The sequence below is a fragment of the Lepidochelys olivacea genome, assembly GCF_965140295.1.
Source record: "Lepidochelys olivacea isolate rLepOli2 genome assembly, chromosome: 14".
In the NCBI taxonomy this organism is placed as follows: domain Eukaryota; kingdom Metazoa; phylum Chordata; order Testudines; family Cheloniidae; genus Lepidochelys; species Lepidochelys olivacea.
In genome coordinates, this window is record NC_140424.1 from 8,315,533 (window position 1) to 8,339,896 (window position 24,364).

General features: G+C 43.4%; 1 protein-coding gene across 1 annotated transcript in view; it reads left to right on the forward strand.

Annotated features, from left to right (window-relative positions):
* The window catches only part of PITPNC1 (phosphatidylinositol transfer protein cytoplasmic 1), a gene marked incomplete at its 5' end in the record, with an annotated part of 205,859 nt that overhangs the window by 175,584 nt on the left and 5,911 nt on the right, over positions 1-24,364 (forward strand). Inside the window, 2 exon segments of the mRNA XM_084647485.1 lie at positions 6,626-6,781; positions 8,556-8,619. Of these exon segments, the coding sequence (XP_084503611.1) occupies positions 6,626-6,781; positions 8,556-8,619 (220 nt within the window).

Below are 24,364 nucleotides of genomic sequence, written 5' to 3' on the forward strand. Positions count from 1 at the left end.
CGTCGTCTCTGGCCTGCTGGGTAATTGCGTAGTGCGGAGTGAAAGTATGTATGGAGGACCACGTCACCACTCTGCATATTTCCTGGGTGGGAACCTGCACCAGGAATGCCATTGAAGAGGCCTGAGCCCTGGTAGAGTGCGCAGTAATTGGAGGAGCGGGCACCCCTGCCAGGCTGTAGCACTCATGGATGCAGGACATGATCCATGAAGAAATTCATTGAAAAGAGATGGGAAGACCTTTCATTCTGTCCGCCACTGCCATGAATAACTGGACAGACTTTCAGAATGGCTTCGTTCTCTCGATGTAAGAGGCCAGGGCTCTGCACACATCCAATGAGTGAAGCCTCTGCTCTCTGCCACTTGAGTGCAACTTAGGATAGGCTACTGGGAGGATGATGTCCTGATTAATGTGAAATTGGGAGACAACCTTCAGGAGGAAAGCTGGGTGTGGCTTGTGCTGCGCCCTGTCCTTATAGAACATGGTGTAAGGAGGCTCTGATGTTAATGCCTTGAGCTCAGACACCCTCCTGGCTGAGGTTATCGCTACCAGAAATGCCATCATGTATGAGAGATAGAGCAGGGAGCACGTCGCCAGTGGTTCAAAGGGCAGACCCATCAGTTTAGAAAGGACGAGGTTGAGGTCCCAAGCTGGGATCAGTTGCCTGACCTGTGGATATAGCCTGTTGAGACCTTTCAGAAAACGACTGACCATAGGGTTGGTGAAGACCGATCGGCTGGCTGTACCTGGATGGAAGGCTGAAATGGTGGCCAGGTGAACCCTTATTGACGACATGGACAGACCTTGCTGCTTGAGATGGAGGAGGTAGTCCAATATAAGCAGGATAGTGGCGAGAGTCAGAGATGAATGATGCTGTGCCGCCCAGATTGAAAATCTCTTCCACTTGGCAAGGTAGGTAGCCCTGGTCAGGGCCGGCTCCAGGCACCAGCTTTCCAAGCAGGTGCTTGGGGCGGCATTTAGAATGGGGCGGCAGTCCGTGTCCTGTGGTGGCAATTTGGCGGTAGCTCCACCGCTCTTCCCACCGCCGTGGCTTTTGGCGGCAGCTCTGCCACTGTTGCGGCGGTGGCAATTCGGCAGTGACTGCTTGGGGCAGCAAAATTCGTATAGCCGCCCCTGGCCTTGGTGGAGGGTTTCCTACCGTCCAGGTGGACTTGTCTAACCCAGTCCAAGCAGGCAAGCTCCATCGGGTTCAGCCATGGAGCTTCCACACCGTGAGGTGCAATGACTTGAGGTTTGGGTGCTGAAGGCATCCATGGTCCTGAGTTATTAAGTCCAGGAAGAGCGGCAAGGTGACTGGGGCTTCCATGGACATTTCCAGGAGTGATGTGTACCAGTATTGGCAGGGCCAGGCTGGAGCTACCAGTATCACCAAAGCCTGTTCCCTCCGTATTTTGAGGAGTACCTTGTGAATGAGCGGGGTGGGCAGGAACACATAAAGGCTGATATATAAAGGCCAACATCATCGCTAGTTTGCCCACAGAATGTACCAGGCCCGGAACCGGTGCTGGCGATCTCTCGCCTAGGAGGTGAGCGTGGTGCTGTAAGCGCCAAAAGGTCCACTGCTGCCTCGGAGCCTCTCTGGTGTAGAGAGGAGCTGGAGGTCTTTGTGGCGGCGCGTCAGTGAGCAGTGCTGGTCCGGACTCAACTGGACCCATCTCGGGGCAGGAGTCAATGGAATCTCCACCGAATGGGTACCCGATAGGGGCTTGTTTGCCAACTGGTCTTTATACCTGGCCGGGGAGCGCCCTCTGTCAGCCTTTTTCCTTTTGTGGGGCACTGGGGAGCACCACCGGTGCCTCACCGATGTCTGGGGCCTGTGGGCGGAGCCATGGCAGTGCCAAGGGTCTCCAGCAGAGTCCTTCTTCGGCACCGGTTCGCACATGGACGGTGCTGGAGCACTGTGCACCAAGAATGCGGCGCTCGAAGTCGGATCTGCCACACCCGGCTCTGACTGAGGACGAAGTGCTGCCTCCATAAACAACACTCGGATGTGCTCCTCCATGTCTTTAAGAGTCCCGGGGCAAAAATTTCTACAGATTTTGCACTGATCTCTAAGACGCCCCTCGCTTAGACACTTCAAGCACGAAGTGTGCGGGTCATTTTTTGCATAAACCTGCCACAGTCCGAGCATGGTTTAAAGCCCAGAGACCAAGGCATAACCCAGTGCCGGGGAAAAACATCGGTGGGGGGACCCCCCCAAAGGAAAAAACTACTATACTAACACTAACTAACTATATACACAAACACTGCTAACACGTGCTTGCTGAGGCAAGAGCAACGGGGAGTTCCAGCTAGCCATCACAGGCAGTAAGAAGGAATTGAGTGGGGGTCGGGTCGACAGAGCCCTATGTTGGGCGCCATGAAGGCGTGACTCCAGGAGGCATCCAGGCTGACCCTACGGATACTGCTAGGGGAAAAATCTTCCAGCTGTCGTGCATGTGGTGTGCGCACACCTGTTTGGAATTGACATGAACAAGCACTCAAAGAAGAATATTTATTTACTGCATGCATATTGTATCAGAATATTTGAAATCATTCTACATTGTTGCTGTAAACTGTTTCTAAATTCAAGGATCCATCTATTAGAATTCCACATCCACATCTTACTTTTTTTATTGAACTGTGTGCTTCAGGCAATTATCAGTTATATAACAATTCTTTTCAAATATCTAGACCAAGCTGAGGACAAGCTTTATTGAATGAGAAGACGGGCAAACAATATGTGACAGTTATTCGTGATATGAAGTGGTATGTTACTCAGCTATGTGCTGGAGCTGATTTGTTTTTATGGTGCTCTAGGGTTGAAAGCAGAGAATACTGCAGTCACATTTAGAGAAGGATGTGAAAGTAATGATTTTCAGAAAGATGGCAAGAACATCTCTTCATTTGAGCCTGATTAACAAGAAAGGTTCATGGTAGAGCTTCAGTTTATGAATCAAATCACAAGCCAAGTCATTGGGGCTAACTATAAACATTAGAAAAAGAATAGCACCAAGTGAGAGAGAAGCTCACAGTGAGTGGCAGGAAATACAAACAGAGTAGTCTCACCAGTTTGCCACTTCCCTAGCTCATCCTCATTTAGCCTCTTATTCAGGAGATCACTGAAGCTTCTGCTTAAAGTGAAGTGCATATTTAAGTCAAGTATCAGAGGGGTAGCCGTGTTAGTCTGGATCTGTAAAAGCGGCAAAGAGTCCTGTGGCACCTTATAGACTAACAGACATAGGTCACAGAGGTCTGTGAAAGTGAGAGATCGTTGTCCAGGATGGGTTGTACAACCCACACTTTCACAGACCTTGGGAGGCAGGCCAGTCCTCGCCCACAGACAACCCGCCAACCTGAAGCATATTCTCACCAGCAACTACATACCGCACCATAGTAATTCTAACTCAGGAACCAATCCATGCAATAAACCTCGATGCCAACTCTGCCCACATATCTACACCAGCGACACCATCACGGGACCTAACCAGATCAGCCACACCATCACCGGTTCATTCACCTGCATGTCCACCAATCTAATATACACCATCATGTGCCAGCAATGCCCCTCTGCTATGTACATCGGCCAAACTCGACAGTCCATACGTAAAAGGATAAATGGACACAGATCAGATATTAGGAATGGCAATATACAAAAACCTGTAGGAGAACACTTCAACCTCCCTGGACACACAATAGCAGATTTAAAGGTAGCCATTCTGCAGCAAAAATACTTCAGGACCAGACTTCAAAGAGAAACTGCTGAGCTTCAGTTCATTTGCAAATTTGACCCCATCAGCTCAGGATTAAACAAAGACTGTGACTGGCTCGCCAACTACAAAAGCAGTTTCTCCTCCCTTGGTGTTCACACCTCAACTGCTAGAAGAGGGCCTCATCCTCCCTGATTGAACTAACCTCGTTATCCCTAGCCTGATTCTTGCTTGCATATTTATATCTGCCTCTGGAAGTTTCCACTACATGCATCTGGGTATTCACCCACAAAAGCTTATGCTCCAACACGTCTGTTAGTCTATAAGGTGCCACAGGACTCTTTGCCACATATTTAAGTGTTTTTCTAAATAGTATGGACTTAAGCACAAGCTTTCCTGGATCAAGGCCTCAGGGAGTAGGGCACAGCTGAACTTGATTTTCAGTGTAGATTAAAGGAGTTGTATCGTAAATTCATTATTACTTCCCTGTCCTTGTTCATTTGAAAATGAACATTGAACTGTGAATCCTGTCCAAGATTGCCAAGGTGCAATTAGCAGGTATAGACATAAGGCCAGATACATAAAAATTAACAAACGAATGCAAATAAACAGCAACTAATCTCTAAGTGTTTCTTGTCTATCCTACCTAAACCAAGGGCATCTTTTTGTGTTGTTTAAAATAAACCCTGAAGACAAGTTGGCTGTCTTCTCATGACCACATCTCCAAAACATCCATATTTTTAAAATACAGTTTATTACATGGGCAATGAATTTGGAGAACCTGGAAAGTGATTTCATTTTAAGAATCAATACTGGATGTAATGTCTTTGCTTTCAATAGCAATTGGTGTCTTGGCTTCACTGCCCCCTCAAACAATATATTTAGTATCATACTTCTTGACTTTCCTTGACGTACTGGAAAATCAAATAGCTGATGTTGAAATTACAGTCCCTTCAGGGTTTTGTCCATGTTACTGGAGGTTCCAACTTGGTAAAGTTTCATGCTCAACCAGTAATATACAAGTTAGTTTAGAATTTACAATGGCATTGTCAAGCCCTTCAAACAGATGATGTACACTTTACCATCTGCTGATTATACCCATAATGTGGTTCTCTCATAGGCTTGAAACTTGCTTCCTCAACCTCAGAAACAGAGTTCTTTATGATTTTCCAGTGCTCCCAGTTGGTTTGAACATTAGAACCCTGGTTCTTCACTGCCCTCATGACTTGTGTTGTCATTGACACCTCCACAGTGTGCATGTAATATGCTACCAAATTGGGATTGTAGCATTTTATGGCTTCTTTGCATTCACTTTGCACACTTATAAATGAATACACAAGGTCTAAGGCAGTAGATGATAAGGCCTTTGATAAATTCATAAAGGAGCACACAGGTGAGTAACTCTGCTTCCAACACATAGATAATGAAGCTTGGCAGTGTTGGGTTTTTTGGGTTTTTTCACCCTTGACTTGTTTCTGTTTATTTTCCATCCAAACGATGTGCAGAGTCCAGAATAAAATGCAGGCAGGATTTACGTATACAGTATCTTCAAACTGGAGGGTGTACTTCCCAAATCGAGGAGATCTACCCATGCAAACTGATTGAGCTAGCGTGCTAAAAATAGAGCATAGCCACAGTGATGTGAGTGGCAGAAGGCACTAGCCAACCGGAGTATGTGCCTAATGTCTCAGACAGGTACACATTTGGGACAGCTAGTCCCTCCTGCCACTTGCATTGTCACAACTACACATTTTATTTTTATATGCTGGCTCTAAAGTGCAGACACACAGCACAATGGAATCTCTGCTTTCCCTTCTCTAGTTTCTTTACACATGGTGTGTACAAGAGTTTTTGTAATTTAAAAAAAAACACATTGGATATTTCCCCCTGCCATTACATTTACTTTAAACTTCCAATAGTTAGTTGGTTTATAGCTAAGGATGAGATTCAACAGGCGTCATCCCATCTGGCTCCCTTGCTGCTCCAGGTTGAGCAACTCCCTACATTTTCACATTAGTGCATTACATTGAGCTAACTCCTGCAGTGGGTATGGAAGAAGAAGAGTGCAATCAGCCACAGATCTTCACACAAGTAGTGATGCATGCAAAGGGGCTTTCCAGCTGACACCCTTTGATGGCCCACAAGAGTCTGCTGGCAGATCTGCCATGTTGTGTGGGTGTGATATGCCAAAAGAGATATGGTTTTCAGGAATAGGGATGTGGCTGGACCACAGTCAGGTGTATATGTATGCCGCCAACTATAGAATACGCTAGCAGGTCTCACTGGAAATAGACCTGTTGCTCCTTGAGCAATAAACAGTGCCTCATAGTGCATTGTACTAAAATGACCTGTAGCATCATGCCCTGCTATGGCCCAATGTCTTTTGTGCCCAATGAGCTTCACAGCATCGCCAAGTATCTACTGCTGCCATCAATGCACTGGTTTTTGGGTAACAGACCAGGATTTGGCCTTACGTATCTTATTATATCCTGCCATTCATTTAAGCAAATTGTGTTATTTTTGGACTACACTGGGGAGGGGAAGGGGGGGAATCGATCTAAGTTACGCAACTTCAGCTACGTGAATAACATAACTGAAGTCAACTTACTTAGATAGACTTACTGTGGTGACTTTGCCGCGGTGAGTCGACTGCTGCCGCTCCCCCATCGACTCTGCCTGCGCCTCTCGCAGCAGTGAAGTACAGGAGTCGACGGGAGAGCGCTCGGGGGTCGATTTATCACATCTAGACAAGACACGATAAATCGATCCCCGCTGGATCGATCGCTGCCCGCCGGTCTGGCGGGTAGTGTAGACATACCCTTAGTGTTTATTAGCCTTAAAACAGACACATTAACAAGCTAGCAAATGGGGACTTTTCAGCCAAGGTTTTTCAGTCGTGGTTCTCCTTGCTTTGCAGGATCCTAAACATTTCAAGTCAGAGAAGACGGGGAGAGGCCTATTAAAAGAAGGCTGGAGGGAGACACACCAGCCGATCATGTGCTCCTACAAACTGGTGACTGTGAAATTTGAAGTCTGGGGACTTCAAACTAGAGTAGAACAATTTGTACATAAGGTCAGTGAATGCCTATATGCTGTTATCTTGCACAGGAGTAGGGCTAGAGCACAAGTGGAACTAGAGCATTATCCTGACCTGCACATGAATAGGACTAGAGATGGGCTGAGCCAGGAAGTTCAGGTTTAGATCTGGTTCCAAACCTCCTTAACATTCAAGGGTGATTCGATCTGGGGTTTTCATGTGTCAATTAAAGAGAAGAGGCCCAGCTGCAAAATTAATCTCTGGATACAAACTTCCCCAAAGGCTCGAGTTACTCAGATCCAAGGCTTAGTTTTTCGCCCATCTCTGAGTACAGCCAGCAATAACGTTTCCAGTGCTGTGATCCTTATGTGGGCAGAATTAACAACATCCTTGCCCAAGAGACCTCCACTGCTGGTAAAATAATATTTGTGCCAATGACAACAGCTTTATTGTGACAATTGTGAGCTGTTAGATGAATACAATACAATGTTTCTAGACTGAAATATTTTTTCCCCTGTGATTTCATTACTTGAAGCTTTTAAAGTCTGTATTGCACTTTATCAGCAGTTCATTTAATTTTACCACAATTAAACAAACACTGTGGGTCTGACTCTGACCTCACTCACTCTGATTTTACACCATTGACATCAGTGTAGTTACTCCCAGTGTACTGAAAGTGAGAGCAGAATGTGAAGCCAAACAGTTACTTCAGTTTGATAGCTCTATTGGCTTTAATGGCTATCTATCTGGATGCAGTAAAAGCTTATTAATTCTCATTATGCTAATCTGCCAATCTCAAAATACTAAAAACAAAAACCGTGGCAGTCTCAACCCACTCCTTTGATTTAGAGTCTAATTCTAACCTCAGTCTCACTGATGTAAATCAAGAGTGTCTCCTCTGAAGTCACAAGAGCTACACCAGTAAGAAACCAGTGTAAATGAGATCAGAATTGGACCGTTAGCGTAATATTAAGCTATCACTGAACGAGAGTTTCTAGACAACTAAGTTGGACTTACTGCAATAGTTCTGATGCCTTTTGCACATTCATCTGATTTCCTGAAGTTTAGCATGCTTGGCTCTCAAGTGTATATTATTGTTCATTTTCACTGGATGTGTGGTTCCTTCTTCTAAAACCAGATATCTCAGGGCATGTACAGAGCTCCAAGATGATAAAGTCACAGTTGCAAACACTTCTCCTATTCTGCAAAGCCCTCAGAATTCAATCCCTTTTTTATTAAAAAATGCCTGAATTTTTCATAAAGGTTTTGACTCATGCTTTTTGGATAGGATTTTCTATATATTCTCCTGCCAAAGTTTTGTATATTATATTTTTCTTCAAAGATTTTTTTAAAATCTGTAATTAGAAATGAGTAACCTTCACAGAATAACAACATCCAGGTTATCCTACAGCTTTCACAAGTGGTGGGAAAGTTATCCATTCTACTTGTCCAAATATTAATTCATTAATGATACAATTATCAAATGGTCTTCTCCAAGTATTTTAATGTCCAGACATTGGTAGAATTTTGGAAGGTTATTGACCTCTTGTATGTGAAAAGAACTAACAGGTTCCATTTTAAGATAGAAGGGAAAGGAGTTCCAGTCTGCTTGCCCAAATATTAATATATTGGTTGTTCAGCTCCCAAATGTCCCCTTCTTGTGTATGTCACCATAGATCAGTGTAGAGTCTCAAAGTTCAGAGTGTTTATGTCCTTCCACCCTGTAGAGAGACCATGATGTTCCTATAGTTTATTTTCTATAATGTTTTACTACACAAGATACTTTTAACCTTTTTTTCTTATTTCACAGGTGGTCAGAGATATATTAATGATTGGACACCGACAGGCTTTTGCATGGGTTGATGAGTGGTATGGTAAGTCATCTTCACAAAATTAACTTACAAAATAGCCTTAGAAAGGACCTGATGGAAAACCCATTGAAATAAATGAAAGACTCCTATTGGCTTTAATGGACTTTAGATGAGGCCCAAAATACATAGGGCCTTATTTCACCCCTCACTCTACATGTAAGTTTATGCCACAATAGCCACTGGTGGGGAAGGTGCATCCAGAAGGTGGGACCAGGGTGTATGGTCCATGTATTTTAGAGCATATGCCCCAGATCCAGACACTCCACATCTTCAACAGTTTAGTGCTGCCCCTGTCAAGAATAATCTACATGAAAGACAGTGCATAGGTTTGAGTACAAGCCAATATTAATGCTGCTTTCATAGCACTAATGTGCAGTCATCTCCAACCTCCAAGCTTTTGGCCCATGTTATTTCTAACACAATTTCAACTTTTCAGGACGGGTTTTAAACTGTTAATATAAAATGTAATAAAAACCAGAACTAAAAGTTCCTGTTTGAAAAACAAATAAATATAATAGCTCCAATTGAAAACCCACGTGCTCTGATTCAACAGTGGCTGCATACACAACTCCCACGGAATCCATGCTTCAGCTATAGGAATAGGCACTTTGAATTTTACAGAGTAATTTCAACATCAAAATAGTTTATGACATTTTATTGCACAATAAACACACAGGTATTGTGCCATATACATACTATTTCAATAAAGGGTATGCATTATCCCAGATATTATAGATCAATTTCTAAAACATTCCTGTAATATAGAATTGCAATTTAGAAATGTATTTAAAAGAGACAAAGATAGATAGAACCACCTTGAGGTTCAAGGGAATACTGCCTTAAACTTTTCATGAACAATCTTTAGCGATTCTAAGGCCTGGTCCACACTGAAAAGCACAGCTACGTCAGTCAGGCATGTGAAAAAAACCACACCCCGATCAGCACAGGTGTGCCCCGTTGTAGACGCAGCTATGTCAATGGAAAAGGACCTCTGTCAACATAGCTAAGACCTGGGCTTGGTCTACACTACATACTTACTTCAATGTAAGTGTGTCGCTCAGGGGTGTTGAAAAAATTATAGTGACCTTAACCCCCCACGTAGACAGCACTATGTCAGCAAGAGAGCTTCTCCTGCCAACGTACCTACGACCACTCATAGAAGTGGAGTTATTAAGCCAACAGGAGAGCTCTCTCCCGTTAGCTGAGAGCATCTGTATCAGACGTGCTACAGTGACACTGGTGCAGCTGAGCCAATGAAAGTTTGTAGTGTAGACCTGCCTCTGGTCTACACTAGAAAATTAAGTTAGCATAATTACTTTCCTCAGGAGTGTGAAAAATTCACACCTCTGAGCAGTGCAATTAAGCCGACCTAACCCCCAGTGTAGACAGCACTAGGTTGATGGAAGAATTCAACCTAGCTACAGCCTCTTGGGGAGGTGGATTATTTACACCGATGGGAGTACCCTTCCCGTCAGCATAGCTGGTGTCTACATTGAAGCACTACAGCTGTGTAGCTGCAGCAATTCAGCTGTGGTACTGTAGCATTTCAAGTGTAAACAAGCCCTAACTTCATTTGGGGAGGTGGTGTTCCTAACTTTCTGTCAGCGCAGGCTGCATGTAAACCATGGGGCTATGCAGGCATAGCTATGCCAGTATAATCTCAATAGTGTAGACATGATGTTTATCTCTCTTCAGCGCTCAGAAATATTCTGTTACCTAGAAGTCCAAACAAAAATCTTCAGTTTGTGTGAAGTGGGATAGCTATTTTGACTTCAGAGAAAGTATACCAATTTACACCAGATAAAGATCTGGCCATAATCTGGGCTACTGATTATTAGAAATTAGAGAAGAATTTCCTTTTAAAATCACAATTTATTTTATTGTACAGATTTGATAAAGCACGAGGAAATATGTGCTGTGGTATAGAGGCCATAAAAATACTGGCAGACTGGAAATGGATCTTTTATTTTTTCCTTTGTGTTTTTTAATTTAGGGACACTCATAAACTAGTAAGAGGATTCTGCATCTTTAATTCAAATGAGAACAAGCTTTATTTCTTCATATGGTATATGTCCCACACCTCCACAAATCCTTATGCCATCATCAGTGTCCATAAGTTTTGTAAAAGACACAGTGTCTGTGTTCAGACAGTGTCCCCTAGCTACAAATGAAAATAACCCAATATTAGTTTAGCTTATCTCTAACTTTCAAGTTTCTTTTCTAATGAAATTCATACTCCTTCATTTCCTTAAGCTATGTTTTATAGTGATCCCATGTGATGCTTTTATCCTATCTCCTGTTTTATCTTGTTTCCTGTTTAGATAGATAGATATAGATAGATAGTGTTGATTGCTAGTAACAAGCAACTTAATGCATATTTTGTTGTTCCTTCGGTAGCTTGGACTCTTGCTTAAAATGTGTAGCGCTGTTTATGCAGTAGGCCCTAATCACAAATACTTGATTTACACAAGCAGATCAGGGAAGACACTGCTGAAACACTTGTGTTGTATTTTTATATGTTTGGCTCAATGTAGACAATTAAACAAAAATTACATCATTATTTTCAGTTCCTTGCTTTTCATTTTTGTTCATACACTATGAGGGCATTTCTATGGAAATTTTTTGTGCAATCAGACAGGGTTGCTCAAGAAGAATATCCAAGATGCATGACCACATAGTTATATCTGTCAGTGTTTTGGATGGTGATGATCTTCAGCACAAATTGCAAATAGAGACTGAGGAGTTCCTCTGCTCTCACATAAGAGAATGTGAATGGATTCATTTATATGGGAATCAGCTTCAGAGAAACACTTTAGCCAGTGTGTAATGCACCGTTTCTGGGTGATTTACTTTATGCCAGGAGAACTACTTCAGAAGAGTCCACCTATGCTTTGGATAGTCCTTGTTTCCACATTATGTGTTGTTAGCTCCACTGTACAGTCTTACACCAGCGCAAAAGGGGCATAGTCTGACTGTTCAGTTGCCAAGGAGAAGAATATAAATTTTTACATCAAAAAGATATCTCTAGTGAGGCAGAAGATTGCAAAATATGATCAGTGTCTTGATCTTCAAAAAATGACAACAGTGTGAAATGGGCTTTGGTAGACTATCAATCTGAAGTACTGTACAAGGGAATCAATAGAACCTATTCATGAAAAGGAGTAAGATTTCCCTCCCTGAAGCCACAGAACATGCCTGCTTGAGAAATAAGATTTACTTGACAGATATGAGTCTATGCATTGGAGGATGAGTCCAGAAGAGTACATGCTAATGAAGATCTTATCCCTGCAATGCTTCAAGGTCATAGTTTGCCTGGGTTACCGGCTGCTGTAGGTGTTGAGGTCCTTCACTTTTAGATCTTCCCTAATCATCTTTGGCCAGGGAGGCCTGTGTCCCTTTCCTCTACTCCCACCCTCCACAGCACATGTGCCCACAGGGTCCCCACTGCACAACAAGAAATCCAAGCTAACAAATACCAGTTAAATGTAAATTACACAAGAGAGTCCTGTTTAGCTGAAAAGTAGAGGAGTGAAAAACTGGTAAAACCATAATTTTAAAAAGTTGGACCAAATTAATCCTTGGTGTAAATTTGCTGGATTCAGCTGTGTCACACTACGGATTAATTTAGCTAATTACATTTACAAAGCAGAATAAAATGAACAAAATCAAATTTTCTAGTATGAATTCACAATGGGACACAGAATTTGCTTCTTATTACTTTTGTTCCAAATGAGGATTCAGAGCTAACTAAAATCTCGAGTCTTGCCATCCTCTGAATTTTCATGCCTGCACCTTTACGTTTCTTTTCAGATCTCATTTTATAGTTTTCTGGCAAAGCGTGTATGGAAATAAAGAACCATGCATCTCAATGAAAAGTGCTGGCTAAATCCATATTTATAACTATGATGGTATTCTATAGCACTGAGTCTAAATTTTCAAGTTAATTGTTTTTCAGTCAATAAATTCACGTTCTTGTACATTGTTAAGAAGAGAGAACGGACTCAAAATTAATCAACCATTGCAGCTGTGCTGAAAACAAGACAATGTACCAATTTGCTTATTGTACTGTAGATCTGACAATAACATACACATCTGCTTTTTCTCATTTCTTACCTATACTGTGGTGCTCTGATGCTTACTCTTTATCTCCCACTATGTCAATGGGAAGTACTAGTATGCATCCATCAGAACAAAGACCTTTTATATATACTAGTTCTTTTTGCCTTGCCGAGAACATACCTATGCTACTTGTTTCTGAAGAGGAGAAGAACAGCTTAGAACATAGGTGGGCAAACTGCGGCCCACGGGCAGGGCCGGCTCTACAGTTTTTGCCACCCCAAGCAGTGAAAAAAGCTGCCATCATGGACGGCAAAAGGGAGGAGCTGCCGCCGAATTGCCCCCGCTGCGGAAACTCTGCCGCCCCTTTCTAACTGCCTCCCCAAGCTCCTGCTTGGAACACTGGTGCCTGGAGCCGGCCCTGCCCACGGGATCATCCTGCTCAGCCCTTAAGTTCCCGGCCAGGGTGGCTAGCTCCTGGCCCCTCCCTTGCTGTCCCGCTCCCCTGCAGCCTCAGCTCACCATGCCACCCGCGCTCTGGGCGGCGGGGCTGCGAGCTCCTGCCAGGTAGCGTGGTGGCGGGGCTGGCTCCGGCCGGGCGGCGGGGCTGCCAGTCCTGCTGCTCTGAGCAGCATGGTAAGGGGGCGGGGACTGGGGGGTTTGAATAAGTTGGCAGGGGGTCCCAGGGGGCAGTCAGGGGACAGGGAGCAGGGGGCAGTTGGATGGGGTGAAGGTTCGGGGGGGGTCAGGGGATGGGGAACGGGGGGAGTTGGATAGGCATGGGACTCCCGGGGGGCCTGTCAGGGGGCAGGGATGTGGATAGGGGTCAGGGCAGTCAGAGGACGGGAGCAGAGGGGTTTGGATAGCAGGTGGGGTCCCGGGAGGGTGGTTAGGGGCGGGGGGTCCCGGGAGGGGGCGGTCAGGGGCAAGGAGCAGGGGTGTTGGATGGGTCAGGGGTTCTGAGGGGGGCAGTCAGGGGGCAGGAAGTGGGAGGGGATGGATAGGGGGCAGGGACCAGGCTGTTTGGGGGGGGCACAGCCTTCCCTACCCAGCCCTCCATACAGTTTCAGAACCCCAATGTGGCCCTCAGGCCAAAAAGTTTGCCCACCCCGACTTAGAAAGTGAGATATTTTCCACTGGGTTCACTTTAGGTGTTTTCCAAATTCTAGTCTTTCATTTATTTCTTTGAACTAGTCCATTTGTGTTCATGTTTCTTATAAGATTTAACAATTTCCATAACACTGGAGTTCAATTTGCCTTTCATAAGCCCTAATTGATCTTTCTGCATGACTTGATGCACTAACCAAAGAAGGAGCAGAAGAAAACTTGAAGCAATAGAGTTTGAATAAAAATAGAGCAGACTGAATTCACACAAAGGTCAGGCCTAACAAATTGGATGGTATTCACTGAAGAGAGACACAAAGAAATATCAGTGGGAGGCTGTGATTTACTTGGACATCAAGAAAATGCTTGATAAAATACCACACACAAGAGTAATATATGAAGTCAAATGTATGCAATAAGCAGGGAGATATCTGAGTCACAATATCTTGGGGGCCTAATAAAGAGGACAAGAGAAGACAATTCAGGAGGGAGAGGAAGGAGACAAGCAGATTGCCACGAAGATCATAATTAAGATAAATTGTGCTCACTTATATATTAGAGACACAAAAGAAGAAAGCACCCCAAAATAAAGGAGGGAATCAGTAAATACAACAGAAGAGAGCAACAAGTTTCAGAAGGACTTGGATAATACCGCTTAGGGTTTATAATCTTCAAGGCAAACATTAATCCTCCTAACGGACTATGAAATAAGTACTATTATCTGCATTTTGCAGATCAGACAACAAAGAGAGAGAGGTTAAGTGAGCTGACCACAGGGAGAGTCAGCGTCTGAGCCAGAATTAGCACCCATCATTTCCAGGTGCTACAGGGATACTGAGGTGATGGGCCATTAAAAATGCAGTGATAGCTAGCCAGATCCTGACTCATCATTCTTTGTACAGAACACACCTGTCTCTGGAATATAGAATCAAAGAATATCAGGGTTGGAAGGGACCTCAGGAGATCATCTAGTCCAACTCCCTGCTCAAAGCAGGACCAATTCCCAACTAAATCATCCCCAACTTTCTCAAGCCTGACCTTAAAAACCTCAAAGGAAGGAGATTCCACCACCTCCCTAGGTAACGCATTTCAGTGCTTCATCACTCTCCTAGTGAAAAAGATTTTCCTAATATCCAACCTAAACCTCCCCTAGTGCAACTTGAGACCATTACTCCTTGTTCTGTCATCTGCCACCACCAAGAACAGTCTAGCTCCATCCTCTTTGGAACCCTCTTTCCGGTAGTTGAAAGCAACTATCAAATCCCCCCCTCATTCTTCTCTTCGGCAGACTAAACAATCCCAGTTCCCTCAGCCTCTTCTCAGTCATGTGTTCCAGTCCCCTAATCATTTTTGTTGCCCTCTGCTGGACACTTTCCAATTTTTCCACACCCTTTTTGTAGTGTGGGGCCCAAAACTGGACACAGTACTCCAGATGAGGCCTCACCAATGTCGATAAGAGGGGAATGATCACATCCCTCGATCTGCTGGCAATGCTCCTACTTATACATCCCAAAATGCCATTGGCCTTCTTGGCAACAAGGGCACACTGTTGACTCATATCCAGCTTCTCATCCACAGTAACCCCTAGGTCCTTTTCTGCAGAGCTGCTGCCTAGCCATTTGAGCTCTAGTCTGTAGCAATGCATGGGATTCTTCTCTCCTAAGTGCAGGATTCTGCACTTGTCCTTGTTGAAACTCATCAGATTTCTTTTGGTCCAATCCTCTAATTTGTCTAGGTCCCTCTGTATCCTATCCCTACCCTCCAGCGTATCTACCACTCCTCCCAGTTTAGTGTCATCTGCAAACTTGCTGAGGGTACACTCAATGCCATCCTCCAGGTCATTAATGAAGATATTGAACAAAACCGGCCCCAGGACCGACCCTTGGGGCACTCTGCTTGATACCGGCTGCCAACTAGACATGGAGCCATTGATCACTACTCATCGAGCCCGACATCTAGCCAGCTTTCTATCCACCTTATAGTCCATTCATCCAGCCCATACTTCTTTAACTCGCTGGCAAGAATACTGTGGGAGACCGTATCAAAAGCTTTGCTAAAGTCAAGGAATAACACATCCACTGCTTTCTCCTCATCCACAGAGCCAGTTATCTCATCACAGAAGTCAATTAAATTAGTCAGGCATGACTTGCCCTTGGTGAATCCATGCTGACTGTTCCTGATCACTTTCCTCTCCTCTAAGTGCTTCAGAATTGATTCCTTGAGGACCTGCTCCATGATTTTTCCAGGAACTGAGGTTTTCATAGATATTAAGGTCAGAAGGGACCATTATGATCATCTAGTCCGACCTTCTGCACAACGCAGGCCACAAAATCTCACACCCCCCGGCCCCACTCCTGAAAAAAACCTCTCACCTATGTCTGAGCTATTGAAGTCCTCAAACGGTGGTTTAAAGACTTCAAGGAGCAGAGAATCCTCCAGCAAGTGACCCGTGCCCCATGCTACAGAGGAAGGCGAAAAACCTCCAGGGCCTCTTCCAATCTGCCCTGGAGGAAAATTCCTTCCCGACCCCAAATATGGCGATCAGCTAAACCCTGAGCATATGGGCAAGATTCACCAGCCAGATACCCAGGAAAGAATTTTCAGTAGTAACTCAGATCCCACCCCATCTAACATCCCATCACAGGCCACTGGGCCTATTTACCATGAATATTTAAAGATCAATTAATCACCAAAATCATGTTATCCCATCATACCATCTCCTCCATAAACTTATCGAGTCTAATCTTAAAGCCAGATAGGTCTTTTGCCCCCACTGCTTCCCTTGGAAGGCTATTCCAAAACTTCACTCCTCTGATGGTTAGAAACCTTTGTCAAATTTCAAGTCTAAACTTCCCAATGACCAGTTTATATCCATTTGTTCTTGTGTCCACACTGGTACTGAGTTTAAATAATTCCTCTCCCTCTCTTGTATTTATCCCTTTGATATATTTATAGAGAGCAATCATATCTCCCCTCAACCTTCTTTTAGTTAGGCTAAACAAGCCAAGCTCCTTGGTGAGGTGAGGCTGACTGGCCCGTAGTTCCCCAGATCCTCCTTCTTCCCTTTTTTAAAGATGGACACTACATTAGCCTTTTTCCAGTCGTCCAGGACCTCCCCCAATCGCCATGAGTTTTCAAAGATAATGGCCAATGGCTCTGCAATCACACCTGCCAACTCCTTCAGCACTCTCGGATGCAGCGCATCCGGCCCCATGGACTTGTGCTCGTCCAGCTTTTCTAAATAGTCCCAAACCACTTCTTTCTCCACACAGGGCTGGTCACCTCCTCGCCATGCTGTGCTGCCCAGTGCAGTAGTCTGGGAGCTGACCTTGTTCGTGAAGACAGAGGCAAAAAAAGCATTGAGTACATTAGCTTTTTCCACATCCTCTGTCACTAGGTTGCCTCCCTCCTTCAGTGAGGGGCCCACACTTTCCTTGACTTTCTTCTTGTTGCTAACATACCTGAAGGAACCCTCCTTGTTACTCTTAACATCTCTTGCTAGCTGCAACTCCAGGTGTGATTTGGCCTTCCTGATTTCACTCCTGCATGCCTGAGCAATATTTTTATACTCCTCCCTGGTCATTTGTCCAATCTTCCACTTCTCGTAAGCTTCTTTTTTGTGTTTAAGATCAGCAAGAATTTCACTGTTAAGCCAAGCTGGTCGCCTGCCTTATTTACTATTCTTTTTACAAATCAGGATGGTTTGTTCCTGTTCTCAATAAAGATTCTTTAAAATACAGCCAGCTCTCCTGGACTCCTTTCCCCCTCATGTTATTCTCCCAGGGGATCCTGCCCATCAGTTCCCTGAGGGAGTCAAAGTCTGCTTTTCTGAAGTCCAGGGTCCATATTCTGCTCCTCTCCTTTCTTCCTTGTGTCAGGATCCTGAACTTGACCATCTCATGGTCACTGCCTCCCAGGTTCCCATCCACTTTTGCTTCCCCTACTAATTCTTCCTGGTTTGTGAGCAGTAGGTCAAGAAGCTCTGCCCCTAGTTGGTTCCTCCAGCACTCGCACCAGGAAATTGTCCCCTACACTTTCCAAAAACTTCTTGGATTGTCTGTGCACCGCTGTATTGCTCTTCCAGCAGATATCAGGGTGATTGAAGTCTCCCATGAGAACCAGGGCCTGTGATCTAGTAACTTCACGCTGGAAGAAAGCCTGTCCACCTCATCCCCCTGGTCCGGTGGTCTAGAGCAGACTCCCACCACAACATCACCCTTGTTGCTCACACTTCTAAACTTAATCCAGAGACTCTCAGGTTTTTCTGCAGTTTCATACCGGACACTCTTAACTGTCAAATTAAATCTGCAGCTTGTGGATTCATTTTTAACTCTCTTCATTGTTCCTGAATCACATGTGGATTATTAGTTACTAGGTAAACCCAATTCCCATTGGCAAAACTATAGTTATCTAATGCATGGGATGGTGTACTTTTTCAGCTCACTGCACTCAGATTCCATCTCCTGTCTAATCTCAGCTACTGCTGAGATGTGGAAGATGGAGCTACACCATATGATGAAAGGAAACATCTAGCTTTAAACTCTTATTCCGGTACTTTTACCTTTGCAGATCTACATATCTCCATCCCCTCCCCCTGTCACCCCACATATATGGGATCAGTCCAGTAATTTTTTTGAATGACTTCTCTAGCCCTGATACAGCAAAACAAATAAATGCTTAGCTTTACACATATGAGTAATCCCATTGACTTCAGTGGGATTACTCATATGCTTAAGGGCTTTTCAGGATCATAGAAGGTTAAGGTTGGAAGGGAACTCAGGAGGTCATCTAGTCTAACCCCCTGCTTGAAGCAGGACCAATCCCCAATTTTTGCCCCAGATCCCTAAATGGCTCCCTCAAGGATTGAACTCACAACCCTGGGTTTAGCAGGCCAATGCTCAAACCACGGAGCTATCCCTCCCCCAAGATCAGGGCTGGTATGCACAGGATCAAATCCATATAGTGATTAGGTCCCTACTAAGGCCATCCCATCTGTTTCTGTGCTCTCTGAAATTTATCAAGAAAGAAAGAAAGAAAGAAAGAAAGAAAGAAAGAAAGAAAGAAAGAATCTGGTTAGCGTTGTTTTAACTACAGCATGCCATTCTAGCACAAGCTCAAAGACTGGTGCACGACAGAAAACAATCTTGCAGTTTTTACACAGCCAGAACTTTCCTGGGCCAGGTCCTCAAGTTGGAGTAAATCAGCATAAGTCCATTAATTTTAATGGCAAAACATCAGTATACACCCACTGAGGATGTGGGCTTTTTGACTTCAAAAGGAGCTTTAAGCCTAAATTAGGACCCCAGAATCAGGCTTAGTACAGGATCCGTATCAGAAACCATACTTGAAGAACAGAAGTTACAAGTGGAAAATTTGTATTTATGTTGGTTCAGCTGCACCCACAGTTGTGGGTGAATGGGGGTGAGATTGTCGCTGAGAGTTTCTATCAATAGGAATCGAAACACACCAGCTTACGTGCCCTAGTTCAGGTAAATGTGTAAGTGTGTGCATTAAGTATGTGACTAATCCCTTCCTGTTCAGCAAAGCATTTAGGCACATACTCAAAAGTTAAAAAAGAAAAACCAAGGGGAAAAAATGTAACCACATATTTCCGTACTCTACCCCCAAAACCACCCTGTCAAAAAAAGACTGTTTGCACAAATAAGCGAATTATTAATGTACATGGTTATCATTTAGGTTTTCACTTTTGGTACCAGTTTTTATGATACCATGTGGGTATGTTTTTAAAGGGACTCTGTCAGGCAGGTTAGGCCCAAAATCTAGGATATTAGTAGGAAAGTTTTATTTTAAAAAAATTAAATAAGCCTGGAGGAGAATTTAAATATTCCCCTGCACTATTTGCAATCCAAGTATTGCAGAATTGCACTAAAGCATGAGAATCGGAAAGTGAAATTGACTGGACAGTGACTGGTTCACTGACCAAACTGAGTGAAATGCACAAGTAAACAATCATATAATATGGTAAAAAGTACATTTAAATTTTTAAAGTTCTTTCACTATTACTAGTAACATAAGGAAGGAAAAGTTTTTCAAAAATATAAATTTTAAACTGACAGTGTCCCTTCAATGCGCGTGTTAATTTTAAAGCTAAAACCTTTGGGCTACATCCTAAAATGGTATAAATTAGTTCAAAAGAGACAAATGAGTTTGGTGGAGCTACACCAATTTATACCAGCTGAGGATTTGGCCCACTGTTTATAAGACTCAACGACTAAAAAGGAAAATAGCAGATTTTACCGACTCTAGTATTAATGTGTGTTATCACTGATTTTACTGAAATGTATTTAGCTTTATCATGAATTAAAACTAATTTCTTCACTGTATTGTTAACTCAAAACTTTACTAATAAAGAGCATATCCTTTGCTTGGCAAAAATGCTTTTTAGCATGCTATTTACATTGTTTATTAATTTCTTTTTCATTTCTGGTAATAGGAAAAAGAGTAGGTTAAATGAATGGGTCATTTAATGTTATTCCATATGTTTCATTTTGATCAGTGCTAAGCAGTCCTTCATTCTCACTGAGAAAGGATCCACTAGTAATAAAGTATTGTACTCTATCGCTGATATAACAGCATAAGTGATGCATCTCCTTAAAAGCATGCTCTTGTTAAATGAAGGAAGAGTCTCTCGTACAATATAACAAATGGCAAGTCATAAATCCAAATGACACACAAAACACTTGAGAAAAATTTGAGCAGCAAGAGCCCAAACCCAATTTCTACTCAAGTTAATTACTGACCGGGTGGTAAATTGCTACATTCTCTGTAACTCCTGTCTAAACTTCAGTGATCATCTCTTTATTGGAAATGGTACATATGGAAATATGAAAGTATAGTGCTCTAATAAAGTAGAATTTAAATCATACAAGTTGGGCAGAAAACGTTTAACAGACTTTCCACGTATTGCAATTCCATCCCATACCATTTTATTTCATAGCTATATACTAACAATGTCAAACATACCCACACAATTATATCTTTTCCTGATGTTCTGGACTAGCCTGAATTGTCAGACTTATATAATCTTTCCAAGGGTCTGATGCTACAAAATTATTACTGGTATTGACTGGTAAACCGTTCAGCATGGTGATTGTATGCTAGCTTCTGAAACTGCAGCTGTATGCTTCAGCAATGAAGGTTTCTTTTTATTTTGAAACATACCATGCAATATTAAAGATAATGCTATAGAATTATCTTAGAAAGTTCCTAGAAAGGTAAGTAAATCCTTATATTTCTTAATACCTGTCAGTTAGTTTGGAGGATCCTCTAAAGTCATTTTAGAAGATCTTTCCTGTAGAAAAGCCTGCACTCCAACACTTTTTGCCTAGCTCACTTCACATAGATACTCCTAAACATTTTCCACTCCTCCCTGTTCTATGACTCCCTTCCTACATCTTCCTTGGCTGGTTTAACTACCTTTATGAGTCACCTTTCATAAAGGTAGTTGGCTCCCTGCTTTTTTTTTTTAACCTTCTTTGGTTTCTGCTGAAAGACGATCTATCCCTCGCACCTTCCTTTTTATTAAAGTTTGCAGTGAATTAATGGAAAATGCCAACATTTTGAACTTTTTGCAGATATGACTATGGATGATGTTCGAGAATTCGAGAAAAATATGCATGAAAAAACCAACATTAAAGTTTGCAATCAACATTCATCTACTGTGGATGAAATAGAGAGCCATGCAAAATCAAGTGTATGTAGTTTTTTAAAACATATTGCCCACCCTCGCCTAACTCACAACTCAAAGAAGAATGGCCCTTTTTAAGCATGATCCTGCTGCTCCTGAAGTTAACGGGAGGTTTGACATTCAGTGGAATCAGAATCACTCCCAGTAAAGTGTAATCCTGCATTTTTTGCATCCCAAACTCCCACTGAGCTAGTAGAGGATAGGGTCAGGTTCATAACTCCCCGTCTTCCAGGAGAACAAAATCCTCAAACTTCTGTTGGGTACACAAAGAGGAATTTTAGTAGAAGCAAGATCAAGCAATGTCAGGTTTGGCATCCAGTTATTCTGATTGTTTCAAAGCCATGTCAGTGTTCAAGTGTCATTTGTCAAACAGCCAGGAACCTGGGGAGTGGAAAAGTTCTGTGGGGCTGCTGAAATTGTACCACTGAGAAAAAGGCTAACTGGGTTTTTCACTTGTCTTCAAGATCATTTGCAGTGTTGCCCTTGATAAGCTACAAACTAGGAGCCTGAAAGGAGATACAGTGACATTTCAGTTTTAAAATGTTGGTATGTCTGGCATCTCTAGTCAGGCCAAAATCCCATGGGAGTGAATGACGGCTTTGCCCAAATAACGATGTCGGGGCTAGTCCTTAAGGGCTATATCCTGAAGTCCTAACTCAGTCATTATTCAATCAAAGCTTCCAATGACTTCAGAAGGACTTTCTCTCAGTAAACAGTGAGGGCCTGATTCTTACACCAAATTTGCGCAGGTGCAACTCTAGATTTAAGCTGGTGAATTCCCATTGACTTTTTCAGAGTTATTCCTGATGCCTACACCAGTAAGCGAGATTAGAATCAGGCTCAGACTAAAGACCTCAGGATTTGGCCCTATGGGCTTTTGGTAAAAAGCCTGTGGTCCTTATTCAGCCCTTACTTAGGCAAAACTGCCACTATCATCAGGGCAGGATTTGGCCTTTATTAATAAAAAGAAAATGACAGAATGGAGTCACGTATTTCTGAGTCCTTTGCAGTTCTGGGTCAGGATTAGTTTTACTTGAGTGCACATCAGCATGGGGTAGGGCAACCAGATGTCCTGATTTTATAGGGACAGTACCAATATTCAGGGCTTTGTCTTATATAGGTGCCTATTACCCCCACTCCCGCCCCAATTTTTCACACTTGCTATCTGGTCACCCTAGCATGGGCATGAATTTGAAGCAAGCATAGACTAAAAACCAAATATTAAGTTCAGGCAGGGTGAGTGCTCCCCTTCTGCTTCTGAAATTGCCAATATTGGGAGGGGCGCATGGTAGGACTTTCATTGGTCTGCCTTCCACTCTGATGGCATGTTATTGAGGAATCTTCTTCTCTATATCTCTCCCCATACAGAAGCCATATTTTATTTTATTTTTCATTATTAAAGGCCTGATCCAAAGCACACTGAAGTCAATGAAAGGACGCCTATTAACTTCAGTGGGCTTTGGATCAGGCCCTAAGCGCAGAAACACTACTTGCAATGTAACATAAGTTAAGCAAAATGTAAATCAGCAAAACAGGGCCAAATTCATCCCTGGTGTAAATGGGTGGGCTCCCTTGAGCTCATCCGCTTACCTCACCCACTTACCTCAGGGGTGAATATGGCTAAAATATCCTCCACTCCCAGTAATAGGAGCTGCCTGTAGACTGAAAAAGCCCCTGGACCAGTAAAGTCGGTTCAGAGGGGAGCAGGCAAATTCGCACTGAATGGGGACTTTGATTATCTTATAGATTCTACAGTACAGCATAAAGCCTGTTTCACACAACAGCATCAGGAAACATTCTACAGTCAAGGCTACATACACACAACTATGTTACCTTGAAATAAGGGGGTCACAGTGTATAGCTCGTATGTGGTTTTTTTCATTTTAACCAGATGGCATCCAACCATAAGGAGAAAATGAAGTAGCGTAGCTTATATCCCCTCCACTGCAGAAATACAATAAACTTTATTACAACATCCCTGGGTATACCAGAGCGTGTATTTAGCCCCATAGCTCCATCCTCACATGGCTATGAGGACAGTTGTCCTCTCTCCTCCTCCACAGTGTGGGTTTTGAGTATCACATGGCATGTCGTGAATGTGCGGTTGAGCGTATGTCTGCACAGCAGCTGGGAGGTATAGTTCCCAGCTTGGGTAGCTGTACAGGCGCTAGCTCTGCTTGAGCTAGGACGCTAAAGAAAAGTGTGGCCACAACGGCATGGGCAGTGGCTTTGGCCAGCTGCCTGAATACACACCCTGTGCGGTCAGGCGGGATCGTGTTATGCACCTAGCCCAAGCCACCGCCCGCGCTGTCACAGCCACCAACTTGCTGTTTTTAGCGCAAGAGCTCAGGCAAAGCTAGCACATGTACTTCTACGTGAGCTAAGAATTACACCGCGCAGCTGCTGTGTGGGCATACCCTTCGCGTGGAGCAGCATAGGAGGCCAGTAACAGTCAGATAGACATAAATCTTAGCAATGCAAACAAACCCCTCTCCTGAGCTTTCTTTAAATATGCATCCCATGGATCTATCATCACTTATAATATAACCTCCTGCAGAATGTTTATAAGGAAGTTTTACAGTACTTGAAAAATATTTCTTACTGACTACATATGTTATAGTGCTGGGGACTGGAGCTGTGCCAAACTCCGCCAGTTTACAGTTTACAGGAGCTCTGTGTGAGCCTGTTTTCTGTGCTGGTTCTGGTGGGTTTACATCCACTGAGTTTCTTGCTGAGATTCCTTCAAATGAACTCAAAAAAACTCAAAGTGAAACTCATCTGAATTTTGCTTTGAGTTGTAGCAATAAACCCCTGTATGACACTCCAAATGCAATGCAAGGTTTGAAAAAAGATTTGCTTAACTTTTGCTGAACCTGTCCT